The sequence below is a fragment of the Dromaius novaehollandiae genome, chromosome 28 (assembly GCF_036370855.1).
Source record: "Dromaius novaehollandiae isolate bDroNov1 chromosome 28, bDroNov1.hap1, whole genome shotgun sequence".
NCBI lineage: Eukaryota > Metazoa > Chordata > Aves > Casuariiformes > Dromaiidae > Dromaius > Dromaius novaehollandiae.
The window spans coordinates 3,996,882-4,015,816 of NC_088125.1; the positions used below are offsets into that span (position 1 = coordinate 3,996,882).

Consider the following 18,935-nt stretch of genomic DNA (forward strand, 5'->3'; position numbering starts at 1 on the left):
GTGGCGGCGGCCCCGCCCCGCCCCGCCCCGGCCCGCCGCGCCCCGCCCCCGCCGGGAGGGCACCTGGGGGCCGCGCCCGCCCGCGCCCGCTGCCGCCGCCGCCGCGCCGGAGCCAGGTGAGCGGGGCCGCCGCTGCGGGCCGGGGGCGCAGGGAGGGGGCTGCTACGGCGTCCCAGGAGGGACAAAACTCCCCCAGGAACGGGGGCGGAGAGGGGGGACACACGGTGCCGCCGCCATCCCGCTCCGCTTTCCCCTCGCGAGGGGCCGGAGCCGCGATCCCGAGGGGAGCGGCGGGGCGAAGCGGCTCCCCTCGCGGAGGCTTCGGGAGAGCGGCGTCGCGCCCGGCGATGGCGGCGGTTTCGTCCAGGTGGGAGGCGCGAAAGCTTGGGAAGCGCCAAAACTCGGGAAGCGCCAACTGTGGCTGCCGCGGCTGGGCAGAAGGCGGGAAGCGGTGGCCGGGCTTCCCTGGGGAAAGGGAGGCCGTGTCCCGCCAGCCCCGCACCACGTCCCGCTGAGGCCGGGTGCCGTTGTGGCAGCGGTGGTTGGGCCGAGCGGCGCTTGCGGCCCCCTCTGAAACCCCCTGGTTTGGCGAGACTTAAGCCTATACTTAAGAAAAGCATAGAGGTGCCCCAGTGAGAGGAGGTGAGCCCTGGGGAAAACTCTGCCTTGTGCCTGTTGCCCAGCTGTGAAATGGGGTAAATCAGTCTAGATTCAGGTGCGTAGCAGATAGGGTGATGTGGTGCGGGCCTGCCCGGAGAAGCCCTATTTCGGGGCCGAGACGCCCCGGGGCTCTGGTGACAGCCCGAATTTGGGCTGCCGGTGGCTGAGCCGGCTGCCAGCGATGCTCCTGTTGCTGTCGAGCCCCAGCAGCAGCAGTAGAAATAACCAGTGGAGAGCGAAACGGGACTTTCTTCCGCTCCGGCTGAGCTTAAATGCAGTGGGATTTCAAACCAGGGCGGCATTTTCCATCACGGTCGCCGTGGCGTGGCCCGGCGTTGGCCGGTCTCTCCGTGGCACCGCGCAGGTGGGTGAACGTGGCTGTTTTCCGTGAGCCACGTGGAGCAAGAGGCCACGTTGGATGGGGCTGCGGTGTTTGCGCTGTGTTGACACACCGAGCCCAGCGATTCGGGAACTTTGCTTTGTTGGGCTGGGTTTGGTTGGGTGTTTTGTTGTTTTTTTTCCCCTCCTCTTCCTTTTCTTTGCGGAGGACAGTCATCTCTTTCAGCAGTAAATCTCCAAGAAACAGCCTCTCCCTGCGACTTCTACCTTCAGCCTCAATGAGGAAGTGTTGCTTATTACACATGCCCGCGAGCCGGCGTCACGTGGGCCGCGTCTAACCGGGTGACCCAACTGCCACCGCGGCTGCACCGGGCAGCTCTCGTTTTTACCAAATCTGTTTTGACCCCTTCCGAAGGCGGCGGGCTCAGAAAGGTAATTCTGAGAGGCGGCACGTGGCGCTTTCGCCGCAGAGGCTGCTCAGGTGCCCACCTGAGTCTCGTGGGGGGATTTTGCAGCTCAGGCCGGACAGGAGGGAGCAGGCGCGTCTTTTAGCCCCGCTCCGGGCCCGTAGCGCGGTCGCTCGCCCTCGGCACTGATTCATCGCTTTTGGAGAGCGATTTGCGGCGGGGAGGCAAAGGGATGAAAACTGAAAGTGCGAGTGAGCCGGGAGCTGGTGACGAATCCTCCTGTTGCAAAATCCACCCTGGCGAGCCCACCCGGCGCGTCGGCTGCGGGGTTGGAAGTCATGACTCAGCTGCCGGAAAAGTGTCTAAGGTGTAATTTTATTTCAGACAGGATATAAGAAGTCTGCTGTCTTCGCCACCAGCGGCGAGGCCTGTTTTGGGGGGCTGAAATGCATGCCCGCCCACTTGCTGGTGGTTCTCTTTTTGTTCTAACTTATAAAAATCAAGAAACCGCCGGTGTGTGCGACTCACCTTTGGTAGCCGCCCAGCCGTCAGACGACAAGCGGGGCAAGATACTTCTGGAAATGGGTGGAGTGAGGTTTTATTGCGACCAAATGTCAGCGCTGTGGGTTTCGTGTTGCTCATCTTGCCTTTTCTGGCAGGGGCTGGTGGGACGATTCAGGGTAGGGGATGGGGGAGGACCCTCGTCCCTGGAAGCCAAGATCTCTCGTAAACATAACGTTCGGTTTATGCAAGAGAAACGCTTCCAGGAGAGCTTCTGCTCCGTTTTGGGACATCTGGCAGGTTGGCTCCCAATGAAACTTTCTCTCTTAAGACCGTGTTTAAGCATAGTCGGAAAACCTGCCGTCTGGATTTTGAAAGAACGGTGGCTGTGTTTTAATTTGGGGCAGAAAAAGCTACTTGGTAAAGACAAAGCGATCTGAAGCGTTTATAGTTAAAGCTGCCGGCGACACCGTAAGTGTTACGAAGCGAGGAAATGACATGGATTTCTTCGTGTGCGAAGTGTAGTAATCTCTGGTTACAGCTCCTCTGATTGCGTGCCGCTGGTATCTCACGGAGGGTGAGGGCTCCGCAACAGCGCGCGGCTCCGTTACCCAAGGACGACGTTTTAGCTGGTCGGGTCCAAACGGCGAAAGATCCCTCACCTGGGCTGAGAAACTGCTGCTGCTCCTGTGCTGTGGCCAGTGGCAAGGTGACCCAGGGCTCGGGCTGTCGCCTTTATCACGAGAAATAGCTACCGCCCACGGTCAGCGCGAGGAGCTTTCTAAAAAAACAGCTTTCTAAAAAAACCCAGCCCTCGGGAAGGAGGGAAAGCGGGGACGGAGCGCGCACGCGCGACGCGGAGCCGCGGCAAGCCCCGCTTGCGGAGCCGTGGCCGGAGGGACTCGGTTGTTTGCTTTCGGCGCGATTATTAGCATCGAGCTGCCGCGTTGCCGGGCTGTGCGGGCCGACCCTCGGGGGATGCAGTCGGCCACGGGATCGTTTTAACGCTTGTTTCTTTTGTACTGTCGTTTGCACTGTCCTGATAAATCAGCAGCTTGTGCCGTACTGAGCTCTGCTTTGGCTTTAAAGCGCATCCCTCTGCCCCGTGCAAGGAGGAGTTTGCTGGGATGGTGCTTGGCCTCTTGCCTCAGGATTGTTCCCCTCTCGTCTAAATAATTCAGACCCTTAGACCAAAGGCACTTTACTACTCCAAATCTGCACCCTTCAGCTCTTCCTTGCACACCCTTACGCTGCAGTGGGGCTTGTTAGTACCGCACAGGTAACGAGCACATCGTTATCGTTAACGTGCTCACCCCGACGGCAACGTGGCGGGTAGGAGGTGATCAGAGAAATTTGGGGGCAGTGTAAGTGGGTTTTCCTTCCTGTGACAGGTCCCTTTTTGCTGGCTGCCCCAGCCCGCATCGCCGTACGGTCACGACTTGCACCGTACAACCAGCGCGTTCGGGATCCGGGGTGTCAGTGGGGTGACAGCCTCCTCATTTATTTAGATTTGAAATGATGCAAGGAAAAATTGGGGTGTTTTTAAGTTCCGTATTAGAGAAAACAGGCAGTTGTCAGCGTCCGTCTCGGGAGACGGGTGCTGCCGAGTCCGGCAGCGACGCTCGTCCCCGGCTCGGCGGGCGCCCTTGGAAGTGGGGTCTGGTCTTTGCCTGCCGCGCCGCTGCTTTGATCCCGAGGCCCTTCATGGAGCTGAAAGCAGCGACGGCGGGGGTTGTCCCTCCTCCTTTCGAAGCGTGTCCGCTTTCCTTTCTCCTGGCCCGTAAAGCCTCACGCGGCCCCAGAAGAATGAGGACTCCCGAGCTAAGCTTCTCGCCCTTGAAGTTAAAGGCAGGTGTCCTTTTCCACTCCAGGGCACCGTCGGGGGTTGCGTGATTCCCAAGGCCAAAGAAAAAGAAAAGAGGAGGGGGAGACGGCTAAGTGGATGAGGAGGAGGCAGAAACGCCGGTGAATGGCTCCTTCGGAGCTTGTCCATGCGCCGGTGACAGCGGCTCACAAAGCACAGCCGGTGGGAGCGTGGTTAGCGCTGCCACTCGCAAGCTTTTCCGTGTCTCCTCCGCTGTCCGCAGAGGTTTCCGCAGCCGGAGCGTAGCCCTCCGCGAAGCCGCCGCGCCGCTGGCTGGCTCCGAAGGCAGGATAAAGCGCGGGCAGGCAGGGCGGCGTGTGCCGCAGCCCGGCTCGGCCGCTCCTCCCGATCGGCAGAAACGGAGTCTCTCGAGCGGTTTCCTGCTCCGTTGTCCTGCTGCCGGGTGGAGAGATGGGACAGGGAGAGGTTAAACGCGCACGGTCGTACGTGAGGCCCGTGGTGACACGGGGCGCTGAACCTGGCTCGCTCGGGTTGGCGGCTGACTGCAAGCAAGTGGAAGGACGGGATTCCTTTCAGGCGTAGGACTTGCGCGGGGAAAGGATTTTTCTGCACGTCCAAAACCGTCTCGGTAAAACTTGCAGCTTTTTTCAGTTTCATTACGCCGCTATCTCTGCGCGCATAGAGTTTGGGGAGGGAGGAGGCTGCAGCAGATGTTTCGGTTGCAGGACTGGACATGAAACTGCTGAAGACGGCTTGCTCTCATGATACCCAGCACCATCTCGCAGTTCCAAACCTTACTGTTTTGTGGGTTTCTTTTTTTTTCTTTTTCTTTTCCAGTGTGGACTTATGGGCCTGAGGGGCTGGGAGAGGGCAGTGCCGGGCTGCGGGAGGGCAGTGCCGCTCGGGAGCAGGTTGCAGGACGTCCCTCGGCTCTGGAGCTCACGTCTGCTCATATTGCAGCTTTCTGGGGTGGGAAAAGCTGCCAGACCAGCGGCAATGCCAAGAATTCAAGATTCTCGCTCGCTCCTGTGCGTGGAGTGATTTCTCTTTATTGTACTCAGAATAACTCCTGTGGACTCTGTTCTCTCAGGCTGCCTGTGAATTAACCTTGCACGTGTTTCTCTTCCTCCCCAGCTTAGAGAGGCAGAGAAGATCATCATGCAGTGCCTAGACACCCCCCGGCCCTGAAAGGCACCTCGCTCTGGCGTAGGAAGGACTCTGAAAGCTACGCTGAAGATGAGGCTCTTGCGGCGACGCTACAGCCCGCTGAAGGTGGCTCTGGTGGGCGTCGTTTTTGTCATCTGCCTCTTCATCATGCAGAAGGACGTGGGGAACAGGGACTCCAGCGAGGAGCCCTGGCTGAAAAACATCGTGAACGGGAAGGATCAAGTCATCGATCTGATGATGGGGGCAGTGAACAACATCCGGGACTCGATGCCGAAGCTTCAGATCCGGGCTCCGGTTCAGCAGGAGGCTCCTTCGCAGAGCACCAAGTCCTGCCTCCCCGGCTACTACACGGCCGCCGAGCTGCGGCCGCTGATGGAGCGACCGCCCCAGGACCCCAACAGCCCCGGGGCCGACGGCAAGGCCTTCAAGAAGGACCAGTGGACCCCGGAGGAAACCAAGGAGAAGGATCGCGGCTACGAGAAGCACTGCTTCAACGCCTTCGCCAGCGACCGCATCTCCCTCCAAAGAGCGCTGGGACCCGACAGCCGCCCGCCAGAGTAAGAGCCACCTCCCAAACGGCCGCGTAGCCGGTTTGCAGGGAGGAGACGGGCGTGGGCTGGGGGCAATGCCAGCGTAGCCGGCAGCTGTGGGGTGTGCACGTTTTGAGGTTTGTTTACTCCCTTGGGATCCCATTTAAGGGGGCCTGTGGCCTCTGATGTCAGCGGGCGGCTAACGCTCGGCCAACTTGGCCGCCGCAGCTGCGTGGCTCCCGCCCGCCGCGGTTCGTAGCCCGGCTCGTCTGCGTAGCCAGTGTCCCGCGGTTCGGTCATGCAACGTTTGCGGGTTTTTCCCCTGCTCTAAGATCAGCGGGGGGAAATTCAGCCCTCGTCAGCTCTCTGGCTTGGCGGTTATTGTGCTTTGCATGTTATTGCCTCGGTCCGGGCAAACCACACATGACGCATCTCCTCTGCCCCTGCAGAAGAGGCAGAGAGGGCTGGAGCTGAGGGCTTGCAGGGTAACCCCAGGGGATCGGCCAAGTGCCACCTAATTAAAACACACGGAGAGGAGAGAACCGCTCCTGCGGCACAGCCAGGTGCGACCTGCTGCTTCTCGGAAAAGCCTCGGGAGACAAACTCACATCTGCCCCATCAGGCCGGCGACGTTTCCTACCAAAAGCAGGGCTGTTCCTCGGCGGTGCCGCTGCAGCCGGCGGGTCGGCACCGCGCGCAAAGGCTGCGTCGCGTGGGCTCGGCATCCTGTCGTGGAGAGCAGAGCAGAGCAGAGCAGGGCTGCCCAAAAAGAGCAGGGGTGTCGGGGAAACACGTGTTCGTGGGGCTGCCCATCCCGTGGGTGACAGGGACGAGTGGCAGGAGGGTTGCCTTGGTGGTGACCCAGCTGTAGGAAGGACTCACTGATTTTTGGGGTCTGCATACCTCCCCGTCTCAGGCTTAGAGCAAGCCTGAGGTGCGCAGGGCAATATCTTTTCTTCCCCTTTCTTTTCCCCTAACTTTTATACTCCCTTTCCCACCTCCTGCATACCTAGTGCTTGATTTTAAATCACAGCACATTAAACTGTGCGGTGGCTCTTCATGTCTCCGCGTACCTGCTCCAGGCCCTGCTGCTCCAGCATCCGGGTAGCCCCCCTCCTTCCCTCCCCCTTTTATCCCAGCAACCTCTGCCATAATCTTACTTTTTATTTTCTTAGCCGAGTGGAACAGCTTGAGACTCGGCTAGGCAGGGGGGCAAAGGAAGGAGCCTAAACTTGAGAGACTTCATCACCTTCCCCGTGGCCCCCGGCGATGTGCTGCGAGATTAGAGCGTGCCCCAACCCCTGCCGGGCCGGGGGTGGGCCGGGGAGGCTTTGCAGGGGCTCCTGGCGAGAAAAAAAGGCTTGAATAGGAGCTGGAAACGCAGCCCCGGCTCGCAGACCGTCTCCCCCCGCGCCGGCAGGCAATTATCCGTGCCTGGCAGGTGGAGCGGCGACAATGGAGGGACACCGGGTCCCGGGGCTGGGAAGCGAGGCGGCGGCAGGAATGTTATTCAGTCGGCCGCGGGGGCAGAGGTATAAACCAATTTAAATTGCAGCGGTGAAAGCGGCCGCGGAGCTGAAAGCGGCGGCGGCGGCGCGCGGGAGGGCCGCGATTGTGCACCCGCGCCCGCCGTGCGGAACGCGCCCGCCTTTGATGTGCAGCGGGGCTGGCGAGGCCGGCCGGAGGCGAGGGGCCGGGGGGCCGCCCTCACACGGCGGCCGAGGAGGGGGACGGGGGGGTCTTGCGTTTTCGGCGCGGCGGCCTGGCCTTGGTCTTGCCGCTCGCCCCGAGAGCGGCCTGTTCCCGGGGTGCTGGGGTGGCTGCGAGTCCGGACGTGGGAGCACGAATCCAGCCTGTTTCTGCTGCTAAAACCTATTTCCCCCAGTTAACAAAACTGTTCTGCCCAGGAAAAATCAGCCCATCCCAGCACAACTAGGGGTTTAACTGGGGTCCAGGCTCTATCAGTAGACAGCATGAGCTCTGGCCGGTGGTTTATGCCCCATACGAGTCCACACCTCGCTTAGACTGGGGCTTTTTTGCCTCTTGCAGGTGCATCGACCAGAAATTCAAGCGCTGCCCGCCGCTGCCCACCACCAGCGTCGTCATAGTCTTCCACAACGAGGCCTGGTCCACGCTGCTGCGGACGGTGTACAGCGTCCTGCACGCCTCTCCGGCCGTGCTGCTGAAGGAGATCATCCTCGTGGACGACGCCAGCACGGACGGTGAGCTGGGCCAGCGCCGAGCAAGAGCGGCCAGGAGCGCGCCGCTCTCCCGACGCCCCCTTCTGCCGCGCTCCCCCCGCCCCGACGAGCCTTCGACGTTGTTTCCTAATTACCTCGGGTCGCGTGAGCACGGTCCGGGGGTTTTTCTTTGCGTGTTGTTGTTTTTAATCTGGCTCCTGGATAAAACTTGCGCGCTAGGCGCTCCTCCCGCCTCCTGTAAACGGAGCACCTACACTTTCCATCTCAGTAAATTACTTGCTTGTCCGGTAAACTGCAATTTGGCAATCCAAATTAGTTACACCGAGGGTAAACTAAGGACATGGTTCAATGTCAGGGCTGCCTGGAGCAGGATGTTGGAGAAGCTCAGACTTTACCCTCGCTCTATCCCAGAGTTAAACCCTCCTTTTCTGCCAGCAGCAGAGGTCTGTGAGGTGCAAAAACCTTAATGCGATGCAAGAGCGACCTTAAGAGGGGATTTCCGTGGTCGAGGGCTCTTGTTTTGGGATGCATCCGAGCGGCGCAGCGCGTGGAGGAGAGGCGTGAGGGTATCTGCGATACGGGGTCGGTCGCAGGCTGCGCTGGCGGGTGAGCGCGGAGGGACACAGATGTCGGTCGTTGCGTCGGGAGTTGGGGCTTGGCGTGATTTGGGCCCGGTTCATGCCCGCTTTGGGCTGAGCAGCACTGAGCGTGACGGATGCTGGGATTTGGGCCTGCTGTGCAGGGCTTTGCCCACGTGGCTTGTCCCGGAGGGAGAAGGGGATTTGGCCCTGCTGCAGAGAGCTTGCTCCGTCCTTGCTCGTGGGTCCCTCGGCCCTTCCTGGCCTCGAGCTTTAGAGCTAGGCCTGGTGCACAGAGGGAAACGTCTCTCCCAAGACCGCGGCAGATGGACGTCCTCCAGGGCAGGACACCTGCGACCCACCGGCGCAGGCCAAAAGGGCCCGAGCTGCTTCCCGGGGCCGAGCTGGCACCCGAGTCTCCGCCGAGCGCTCACTTCAGACGCTTCCCCCCGCTTCTCGCACGAAGCGTATCCTATTTCCCCCCGACAACAAGCCCTTCTGAAAGAGCTCGGCTGGCTCGGCCCCTGGAAACGCATCTCCTGCGTGTGGTTTTCTGTGATACTCGGCGGCTTCGCGGCGGTTCAGCAACCTTCATTGTGCTGCTGTTTTGTGGTGGCTGAGCGAGGGAGGAGGGACGGACCTTCCGGCCCCGGGCTGCCGGCAGGGTTGATTTTCATTATTTCAGCACTGAATACAGTTTGCTTTTTTTGTTTTTTGGGGTTTTTTTGCCTCCCCCCTCTTCTGTAAATGGGTCATCAGCGAATGGTCAAGCGCCAGCTCTGCCCGCCCGAGTTCGCTCTGCGCGCGCGGGACGGAGGGTGGTTGCGGCTATCGCAGCTGGGTGCTCGGCGCTGCACGGCGAGAGGTTTCCGGCTGCAGCCCGCTTACCAGAGCACGGAGATGGGCGAAAGGGGAGACGGAGCGTGAACGTGGGATGGAGCAGGAGGGGGCCCTGGCAGCCGTTGTCTTTTCGGCCTCAAACGGAGGCAGCCTTCAGCCCTCGCCGCTCCGCGCCCCGCTCTGCGCGGCGCTGCCTGGAAGATGGGATGCCGTTTTAGAAACCGGGTACCCCGGGAGAGGCAGTTGGGTACTTTCTCACATGATGGCTCCTCTTTTCTGAGTATTTCTTCCTCCTCGTTAAAGCACAAGCTGTCCTCTCTGAGGACGGCGCTCAGAGCTGCGTGTGACCAGGCTCTGTGCATCTGTCTTTCCGCCCCAGCAGCTTTGGACTGTTTGCTGCTGCCTGGCAGGTCGTCAGCTCCTCCCTGTGTCCCAAAAATGGGCACGGGGTCCCGATAACACCCCAGCGCGGGAACGGCAGGAGCACCCGCTTTGGTAGATGCTGGGGGAGCTTTTGGAGAAAGATATTTTAAAAGCTGCCAGCTCTCGTGAGCTCTTGGATCTTGCTAGACACGAGGGAACCTGGTCCTGAGACGTGGATCTGGCAGCAGCGAGGCTTGACCAGTTCCCCGGGTCAGGCACAATAGCAGGGATTTATCGCTTGTTCTCTTGCAAGTGTTGCTCCTGCTGCCACGGGGAAGCTGCTTGGTTTGGGCACTCGCTGGGAACAGGCAAGATTTCAGGTCCCTGCCCAGGATGTGAGTCTCCAGGACACGGTTTCTGGATTTTCCAGCTCTTCTCCCACCCATTCCCCTTCGTTTTGGCCCATCCCTTCGTGGCTTTTGGTTTAGGAGCATCTAATAGAGAGGAGAGACACTCTAACTCACTCTCCTCTGTGCCGTCAGGTCTGAAACCTGCCTTCTCCCTGCCTTGGCGACCCCTCGTCTGCTCGGTCGCGGTGAAGTTTTAACCACAGGTCAAGAGGCTTTCTCACCCCGTCGTTCCTCTAATCCCGGCTAATCTCTCTTTGATGCGGGGCGGGCGGGAGGGATTAGAGCCCCATAGGGTCACCTCCAAGCCCCGCTCTCTCTTTCAGCAATTAAAAACCTCTTTCATGGCTGGGGGAGTGGGAGGCTCTGCCCAAGCCCAGGCCAGACACAAAGCTGGGGGGGGGGGGGGGAGCCAGCAGGCCTGGGGCAGCTGCCTCTCATTTCTCAACTTTGCAGAGCAAACTGTTTAATCCAGGTAATTTCAGTGTTATTGAGGGTTTATCATGTCCGCCAGTGGCGCTTCCTCCCTGCAAGGGGAGGTTGCTTAATGGACCTGGCATGGGGTTTCCCTACAATTTATTTGAAAGGTTTTAGGAGTAAAAATAGTGGCGGCATCTTATCCCGTGTGTAAACACCCGTGGGATGTGAACCAGCGGATACAGCAAGGGAGAGTGTGCTGGTCGGAGATGTGGGTGCTTCGCCCTCGCTTTCCCGTGCAGCGCCGCAGACCCCGGTGCCGTGGGGAGGATGGAGGGGGCAGGCGGTTCGGGGCTTCATCCCGCTCTGCGGCCGCATCGCAGCCCACGAGCCACTGCTACAGCCGGCCTCGCGTGGGCAGCCGGGGCAGCAGAGCCGTCACTGCTGGGGACGCAGCCGCTCGGGGCAGCGGGACGTCTCCTGTCACCGGCTGCAACTGAGCCAGGGAAGGGCTCGTACGGGCTGCTCCCGTCGCTCCTCTCCCTTCCCTGACACCCCCGTCCCATCCCCAGACTACCTGAAAGACGAGCTGGATCGCTACGTACAGCAGCTGCAGATCGTGCGAGTCGTGCGGCAGAAGGAGAGGAAAGGGCTGATAACGGCGCGGCTGCTCGGGGCCAGCGTGGCGAGCGGGGAGGTGCTGACCTTCCTGGACGCCCACTGTGAGTACGGCCCGGCTCCCCTTCACCCTCCGGCTCTGCGTGGCCACGGTCCCCGGCCCAACTCGCGAGGCGAGAGGGGAAGTAGGACGAGGTCTCGGTCTTTGGGGTCCTGGGGACGTGCAGCCAGCAGCCAGATGTGTCCAGCTGCGCGTGGCTGCGTGCTCGCAGCCATGGGACAGCCCACAGAAGCGATCCCAGCTTCCCAGGGGCCTCCCAGCATGGGAGAGGCTGGATCGCCCTGGTGAGGCGGTCTGTCCTGTGCCCTAAAATGAGGAATCGGAGGCTTTGCTCCTAATACGGCTCCTGCGTGTGCAACACTGGTGAATCCTTTCCCATCCCTCCAGGTGAGTGCTTCCACGGCTGGCTGGAGCCCCTCCTATCCCGCATTGCAGAGGAGCCCACGGCGGTCGTGAGCCCCGACATCACCACCATCGACCTCAACACCTTCGAGTTCTCCAAGCCCGTCCAGTACGGCAAGCAGCACAGCCGGGGCAACTTCGACTGGAGCCTGACCTTCGGCTGGGAGGCTGTGCCGCTCCGGGAGAAGCAGCGCAGGAAAGACGAGACCTTCCCCATCAAGTAGGTGTTCGTGGTGGTACTGGTGTCCTCTGTGGCGCCGGATCCCAGACGGATCTTGATTCTTGCAAGGCCTCTCGTTTAAGGGTTTAATTGCCGTCTCTTCATCTTTTTGCACTTCATCTTGGAAACTTGATCACCTGGTAGGTGCCTGAGTTGGCAAAGCAGGAAGGGGATGTTACCTGCACAAAAAGACCCCTGGCCCTATTTTGCGTGGAGATAAACCTGGGAGGTTGATAGGTGTTTCCGACGAGAGGGAGCATCTCTGCTAGGACTCGGAGCTCTGCAGGAGCACCCGTGGATTACTGGAGAGAGGCAGCGCCGCGCAGGCTCTCCCTTTGCCGCCACCTCCCACTGCTGTGGGACGTTCGTCTGGGTCTTGCCTTGCTGCCGGATCCCACAGGGATGGGGCTGGAGCGTGCCTTGGCGTGCCCATGGAGCCACTGTGCCGTGACCAGGCCCTCCTGCGCTGACCGGGGCTGGGAGCCGGCAGCTCTGGGAGACGCTGCTGTCTGGGGCAGGAATTTGTGCCGCTTCCCCTGCCTGGGATTAGCGTGCCGGCTCCAGCAGCAGCCTCGGCCCCTGCCTGCGGAGACGGGCCGCTTAGAGGTGCGTGGGGAAGGCAGGCAGCTGCGAACGCTGTCTGGGCTGGCGCAGAGCCAGCGCACGTGCAATGGCGCTGGCAAGGAAGGAAAACAAAATCGCTCGCAGTCTCCAGCGGGCAAGAGCGTTGCAGCGTCAGCTAGTTCTGCCCGTCCGCGCTGCTTCGCCTCCAGCCTCCGCTGCCTGCAGGGCCGCTGCCTGCACCTTTGCAGGGTTTTCTTCTCGCAGCAGGGTTATAATGCAGGAGAGCCGCAGGGAGATCTTCCCTGGCGTGCCCAGCGGTGCCGGGGATGCTCGCAGGCAGTTATGCTGCAGGCTGGCAAGAGCTGCCTGTTCCTGTCACCGGAAGAGACGGCCGTTGCCCCTTTCCTCCCGTCCCCGTGCTCCCCCCACCGGCAGCAGGCACAGCGAGCAGGACCAGACTGGGGAACTGGGCAGGAACAGAAGTAACCCAGCAAAGGAAACCCGAGGGCTTGGCTTAACCCCGGTCAGGTCTCTGCACGTTCCTTGTGCAATTGCTTAAGGGGCAGAGCAGCTTGGGGAAGGGGCAGGGTGACTTAGTTGTTGCTCCAGGACCAAAGAGGCCCCCTGGATCTGCGGTTTGGTTTATACGGCTAGGAAGCAAGGCACCACAGATAAGCGGGAGGCTGGAAAAGACATTTGAGCCTTCTTCTAGGGCACGTCCCTGCTGATGGCTTCAGCCGGGAGCCCTCGATGCTCCCGCTAAGGTACCGCGCTGAATGCGCCGTGCCCTGGGGCAGGCTGGCAGCAGCTGGCAAACGGCAGGAGATGCTTTGGGGGAGCTTCAGGGAGCCTTCTGCCTCTTGACATCTTGGCACCTTCCTCCCGATCCTCGATGGGGAGGATTTCCCTCTGTGCCCTTCAAAGCCAGCCGCTGTGGGCGGCCAGTCGCGGCCAGCGCCCCTTGATAAACCAGACAGTCTCGCGTTCCCGAAGGGAGATACCCAACACCGTGTTTGGCCCTTTCCACATCCTGTCCTTTGGCCCGGAGCACAGCTCCGCTTTGTGGAAAGGTCAGCCGGGAGATGTTTCCGTCCCAGTAAAGGTCCCTTTTTTTCCCAAGGGCTGCTAGTTTGGCTCCAAACAGCGTCTAATCTCTCTCGGCTCCTCTCGGCAGGAACACAGCAGCTCAGTGAGTCCTTTTTTCTTTTTCTTGAACAAAAGCGAGTTTCTGTTCCAACCTTCCTCTTCCAGAGATCAGATGGAACAGATTATAAAAGCAAGAGGAGTGAATAGGGTGCCCAGTCACTGAGCTAAGCTCTGTTTTTTCTCTTCTGCTATAGATTTTCAGTAATAATATCCAAGTTTCACTCTCTCTTGAGTGGAGAGCAGCCAGCGAGGCCCCGCAGCGGCTCGGTGTCACGCTGCTATGGATTTCCTCGACTCCTCTGTCCCCCTGTGGCAGCATCCACTGACCTCCGAGCGGGTCTGTCCTCGCAGCATCCCCTCTGACGAAGCCTTTTCTGTCTGGTGCCCAGCGCAGCAGGGCCTGGCGCGTGTTCCAGCCCTCCCCACCGCCCAGGGCAGCACCGGGGCGATACCTGGGGCTCGGGACAGGCAAGGGAGATGCAGGTGCTCTGTGTGAGCCAGCTCGGGGGCTGCAGCCCCTCTGTGATCCCCCCAGGAAAGCTGTCCCCCCAGTTCAGACCTCTGCAGTTTTAATCCCTGCCTGTCTTGCAGATGGAGGATGTGGCTGCTGGCATGTAAAATTCACAGAGCTCCCAGCATCCTCCCTTCAGACTCTGCTTCTGTCTCTTCCCAGGTCACCAACCTTTGCTGGTGGGCTCTTCGCAATTTCCAGGTCCTATTTTGAGTATATCGGCTCCTATGACGATCAGATGGAGATCTGGGGAGGAGAGAATGTGGAAATGTCCTTCAGGGTAAGAGTAAAGCCTGCGCCTTTTTAAAGAGTGACTTCAGGGAAATCCCTTATTTGGGAGCTCTGGGTGTGTGTAAAGGGGCGCTGATGTTTCCAAGCTTCAGGGGGGATTGATGGAGCTGAAATCCCACGTGCGGGGGGGGGGGGGGGGGGGCAGCTCCCAGCCCAAGGGAGCTCGAAGCCCAGCTGGGGTCTGAAAGCACCGCCGTGGCTGGGGAGGCTCTTCCACGGCTCAGGCACCAGGTCCTCGCCTCCCCGCAGGTCTGGCAGTGCGGCGGCCAGCTCGAGATAATCCCCTGCTCCGTCGTCGGACATGTCTTCCGCTCCAAGAGTCCCCACACCTTCCCCAAAGGGACCCAGGTGATTTCTAGGAACCAGGTTCGCTTGGCCGAGGTCTGGATGGATGACTACAAGGAAATCTTCTACAGAAGAAACCAGCAGGCCTCGCAGATGGCCAGAGAGGTACCCCACATTTCTCTAGGGTTTCATCAGCAAGGGTAGCGCTAATGTGTGCTCTGCAACACGTGGTGTCTTGGGATGCTGTCCCAAAGGCTGCAATGCTGCAGGGAGCCCAGATCCGCAGTAGAAGAAAACAAAAAGGCTCAGCAGGTTTAGCTTGCAGAGGGATGGTGAATGCAGGTGGAAAGATATTGCCAAATATATGCATGCGTGCATATGTACATCTTTTTGCCTAAGTGTTTTCTGGTAAGAAAATTCAGATTTTTTTTCCCCCCCCCCACAAAATCAAAGCAATTTGAGGGGGTATGAATTTGCTTTGCTTTGACAACAAAATGTTCCAGCCCTCTTTGCAAGTGGCCAGAGTCTGAAGTTACCTGCACAGGCCAGATATTGTCTTGCAAGACTCTTAATGCCTGCCTTGGTCTTAGCCGTAGTAAGACATGGGCTTGACTTTAAACAGGGCGATGACCAAGCTGGGAGGGCCTATCTGCTGAGCCCTGGCTCAGGGTTTTGTTGCTGGCTTTGGAGATTAGTTTAATTTTCTCACGTGACTTTGTTGATAGAAAACGTATGGTGACATTACAGAACGGCGCAAGCTGAGGGAGCAGCTACACTGCAAGAACTTCACCTGGTACCTAGAAACCATCTATCCGGAGATGTTCATCCCGGACTTGACTCCAACTTTTTATGGAGCAGTAAGTACGTGGGTGTCTGGAGCCGCCCGCTTGCTCTGCCGCCCCTTGGGCTTAGTCCTTCTCTAGAAATAAGCCACGGCAGTGAGGTCCCCAGGAGATCAGGCTTTGCTTCTGGCCTTAAACCAGCAAGGAGGAGTGCGGTGGCAGAGACCCTGCCTCTCCAGTTCCACCGTGGTGGTGGTGAGCCGCATCTGCCGCCAGCTGATGAGGCCCTTCCGGGCTCTGGCTGACAGCGAAAGAGCTGGAATCTGGCAGAGCTGGTTTCGGGCGAGTTACAGGGGCCCTGAGGGGATGTCACACTAGCTTAAAATAGGCAAAACAAGCGAAACCTCAGGGAGAGTCCGAAACCTCAGGGAGAGTTCGGGCAGCCTTAGTGCTGTCAGCTCTGGGCATCAGCCTGCACAAGATGGGGCTTAAAAATCCAACAGGCCAAATTTTGCTGTACAGAGCGGGGAATGATGCTCCAGGGATAGTTAGCGTTTGCATGGATGCGTGCTCAACTCCCGAATAGCTCTGTAAGCCCCAAAGGGCAGTGATTTGCCCCAGATTGTGTGCAGAGCCGGGGTCAGAAGGACGGATTTGGACCCTGGGTCTCCAAGCTCCCCATGAGCAGCTCCAATGCCAGGCCGGCCACCGCAAACGCAGAGCGCTGGCCCTGTCCCCGCTTGTCTGCGCTCCTCGGCAGCCCGCAGAGATCGCTGCAGAGGAGGGAGCTACCGGAGAAAGCCCTTCCCTCGACCCCTGCGACAGCCGGTCGGCACGCACACAGCCCTTCTCTGCTGTGACAATGTTGTGAAACCAGTTTGCAGAGACACAAAATGAATTTGTTTCAGTAAAGCCTTCTACTGGCTCCTGTCCGGGTCTTAATTCAGCTCTGTTTCCCGAAACTTTAGCCAAGCAGCTCTAGACTTAAATTGCACAAGCTATAGGAAGGCACTTGGTGTGACGGGGAGGTGCTGGCATAGGCGTCGCTCACATCCTGGAAACAACTAGAGACCCGGACCCGGGGCCGAGTACCAGGAACGTGTTTGTACACCGATACTTAGGTGCCCTGTGAACCCAGCACCAAATGCTGGTCCCCGCCCAAGGGGGTGGTGAGCCCTGGCCAAAGGGACCCCAGACCTGAGCTTTCTGCTCCGGATTCTTTCTCGCAGATAAAAAACGAGGGAACAAAGAGCTGCCTGGATGTCGGTGAGAACAACCACGGTGGGAAACCGCTCATCATGTACCCGTGCCATGGGATGGGAGGCAACCAGGTAGGCACCGTGCGACCTCCTTGGCTTGGAAAGGCTTTGAAGGAGCCTTCTCGCGTTGCTGGTCAGAACTTGAATGACACGTTTATCAGTGGCAATTTCCATTACTTCTTACTTCTCTTGCAAACCCCTCATGTTTTCCCCAAAACTTTTATGGGGACACGGGCAGTCGGGTCCAGAGCCCGGCTGGCCGCGTGCTTGGGGCAGCATCAGCCTTGCCGGCGACACGCAGCAGCAACGTGACGTCCCCTCTCTGCTCTCCCCTGCCAGTATTTTGAGTACACGACCCAGAAGGACCTGCGGCACAACATCGGCAAACAGCTCTGCCTGCGGTCCGCCTTCGGGCCCGTGGAGCTGGGCGACTGCCAGTACAAAGGGAAGAACACGCGGGTGCCGGGGAACGAGGAGTGGGAGCTGGCGCAGGTGAGGAGGGCGGAGACGGCGCCCGGGGCCGGGTCTTTCCCTCCGCGATGCCTTGCAGTGAATTTCTGTGCTGGGAAGTCTTTGAGAAAGCAGGGGAAGGAGAGGGGCCGGGGCCCTTCTCTGCTATTTGCCTTTTCCCTGGCTTTTAAGTCCTTTTCCTCCAAAACTGGGTGCATCCTATTGGATGCATTGCACAGGGATGCAAGCCAGGTGCTGTCTTTATCTTTTTGTCAGGACCGTCTGATTAAAAACGCAGCCTCCAACATGTGCTTGACGGCAAGGGGGAAGCATCCGTCGATGGCTCCCTGCAACCCGTCGGATTCCCATCAGCAGTGGTTCTTCACTTAGCGGGAAAGCGGAGCAGCGCGAGTGAGACAGGAGGCCCTGGGATCCCAAACTGCACTCAGGAAACCAGAATCCAAAATTTTCTCCCTTGGGTTTTTTTATTTTTCTTTTTTTTCCCTCTTTTAATTTAAAAGAAGCTAAAGCCTTAAATATGCTGCAGTTCACGTTTGCCTTGAATTCAGTCCTGTGCCTTTTGAGGGATCAGGTGTTGGAATACGCAGAGGAGATTATTTTGTAGTCTCACCTTTTTTCTGAAACAAAGCAAAAAAAAAAAACGACAAAAAAACCCTCCCACTTGCAGCCAGCCTAAGTGTCGTATCTAGAACTCATCCAAAGCCGAACAGCGTGGACCCGGCCGTGCCAGGGCGACTCAGGGACGACCGGCCCCGTTGCTAACCCCGGGGCAGCCCGGGGAGCGGATCTCAGCCAGCAGTGACACGAGGAGCCCGAAATGGAGACTGCAGCGTTGGTGGGAAGCCTCCAGCCGCTCGTCCTTCCCCGCGCAGACTCGCTTGGGAGACCGCGGAAAGCGGCCGTGTGCGTTTTGAGCTGCCGGTGCTGCACCGCGACGTCGCCGCTGCCCCGCGCGCAAAACCTGTCCAGGAAACTCCTGCCAGCGCCACGGGAGCGAGAACTGATTGCGTTGCAGATAAGAAGGGACTCGCCGCACAATTAATCCTGCACGGGGAGATGAATCACCGTCGGACTTGGCCCCCGCACGGGGAAAGCCGGGGCGGTGGGGACGGGGTGGTGCCGTGCGAGCCGCTGCGGCCAAGCGCGCCCCGCGCTCCCGGGAAGGGAGGGGACTCGGGCCGTTCTGACGCCGTCTGCCTCGGACTTCAGGCTTGGTTTTGGAAGGGTTAGATTACTTTTTTTTTAAACTATTTTTCTCTTGGTGTGGTTCTGTTTGTCCTTATACTGACTTAAAAGACACTGAGCGCTGCTCGCGGGCTGGCACGCCGCTGCCCGGGCGGTGAGAAGGGACGTGCGAGTCCCGGTGACCCTAATTCAGCCCCTTCGCATCTCGGCTCTCGCCCGCGGGGGCTTCGGCTGGGACCGGCGGCCGCGGGCAGGGTCTGCGCCTCGGCAGCGTCTTCCAGGAAAGGGGCCTTGCAGGAGCCGTGCTGTAAAACCTCTGTTTTTGCTATTTTGTTTAAACCTGACTACTGTAGTTTACACTATTTTGTTTGCAAGTGATTTTTCTATTTCAGTTTAGTGTGGCGGGGGGGGGGGGGAACAATACTCCCTGGAAGGGGGGAGGAATTTGTCTTTGGTTACACGGAATAAAGAGATGCTCTATTTTACAAATGTCCCAGCTCCAGCTGTGCTTCCTTGGCTGCCTCCGGCTTCTCCGCGGCCCTGGGCTGGGTTTCGGCATCGCGGTGGAAGGATGGACGGAGAAAAGCTGCAGGCTGTGCCCAAAAATGCACGCGCCGGGGGCCCCCAGTCCTCCTGGCTCAAATCTGGACCCATTTGAGACAAAAATGGGGATGTTTGGGGCTTTCTGCTTCCTGGGGAAGTTCCCCCAGCAGTGCCGAGGACCCCTCTTCCTCCGCGTGCCCCAGTCCGAACTCGTCCACCGCTGCCCCGGAAAGTCCCCTGGGAACTTCGCAGCCGAAACATCTGTGTCCCGGTGCAGATGTTCGCGCTGTGCCAGAGCGGCCCTGGGGGGGTTCCTGGGGGCTCGGCCTCGCTGCTCAGCTGTTTGCGCCCAAAATTGGGGT

General features: G+C 59.4%; 1 protein-coding gene across 7 annotated transcripts; it reads left to right on the top strand.

Annotated features, from left to right (window-relative positions):
* Nucleotides 1-51: 51 nt before the first annotated feature.
* GALNT6 (polypeptide N-acetylgalactosaminyltransferase 6) lies at nt 52-18,521 on the top strand. Of its 7 annotated transcripts, none has more exons than XM_064498505.1 (11): nt 52-116; nt 4,867-5,456; nt 7,479-7,651; nt 10,808-10,957; nt 11,302-11,536; nt 13,920-14,037; nt 14,298-14,498; nt 15,059-15,190; nt 16,345-16,446; nt 16,714-16,866; nt 17,101-18,521. In XM_064498505.1, the coding sequence occupies exons 2-11, from the start codon at nt 4,969-4,971 to the stop codon at nt 17,212-17,214; spliced, it is 1,866 nt and encodes a 621-aa protein (XP_064354575.1). In that variant the 5' UTR covers nt 52-116; nt 4,867-4,968; the 3' UTR covers nt 17,215-18,521. The 7 variants fall into 7 exon arrangements, with proteins under 7 accessions (XP_064354575.1, XP_064354576.1, XP_025969738.1 ...); XM_064498506.1 differs by lacking the exon at nt 52-116 and adding an exon at nt 346-367; XM_026113953.2 differs by lacking the exon at nt 52-116 and adding an exon at nt 1,322-1,431.
* The last annotated feature ends 414 nt before the right edge of the window (nt 18,522-18,935 follow it).

Excerpts from the sequence above, each read along its gene's own strand:
- GALNT6 (XM_064498505.1), top strand. The coding sequence starts at position 4,969 with ATGAGGCTCTTGCGGCGACGCTACAGCCCGCTGAAGGTGGCTCTGGTG. Across the intron at positions 14,499-15,058 it reads CCTCGCAGATGGCCAGAGAG|AAAACGTATGGTGACATTAC; the intron begins GTACCCCACATT and ends CTTTGTTGATAG. Across the intron at positions 15,191-16,344 it reads CTCCAACTTTTTATGGAGCA|ATAAAAAACGAGGGAACAAA; the intron begins GTAAGTACGTGG and ends TCTTTCTCGCAG.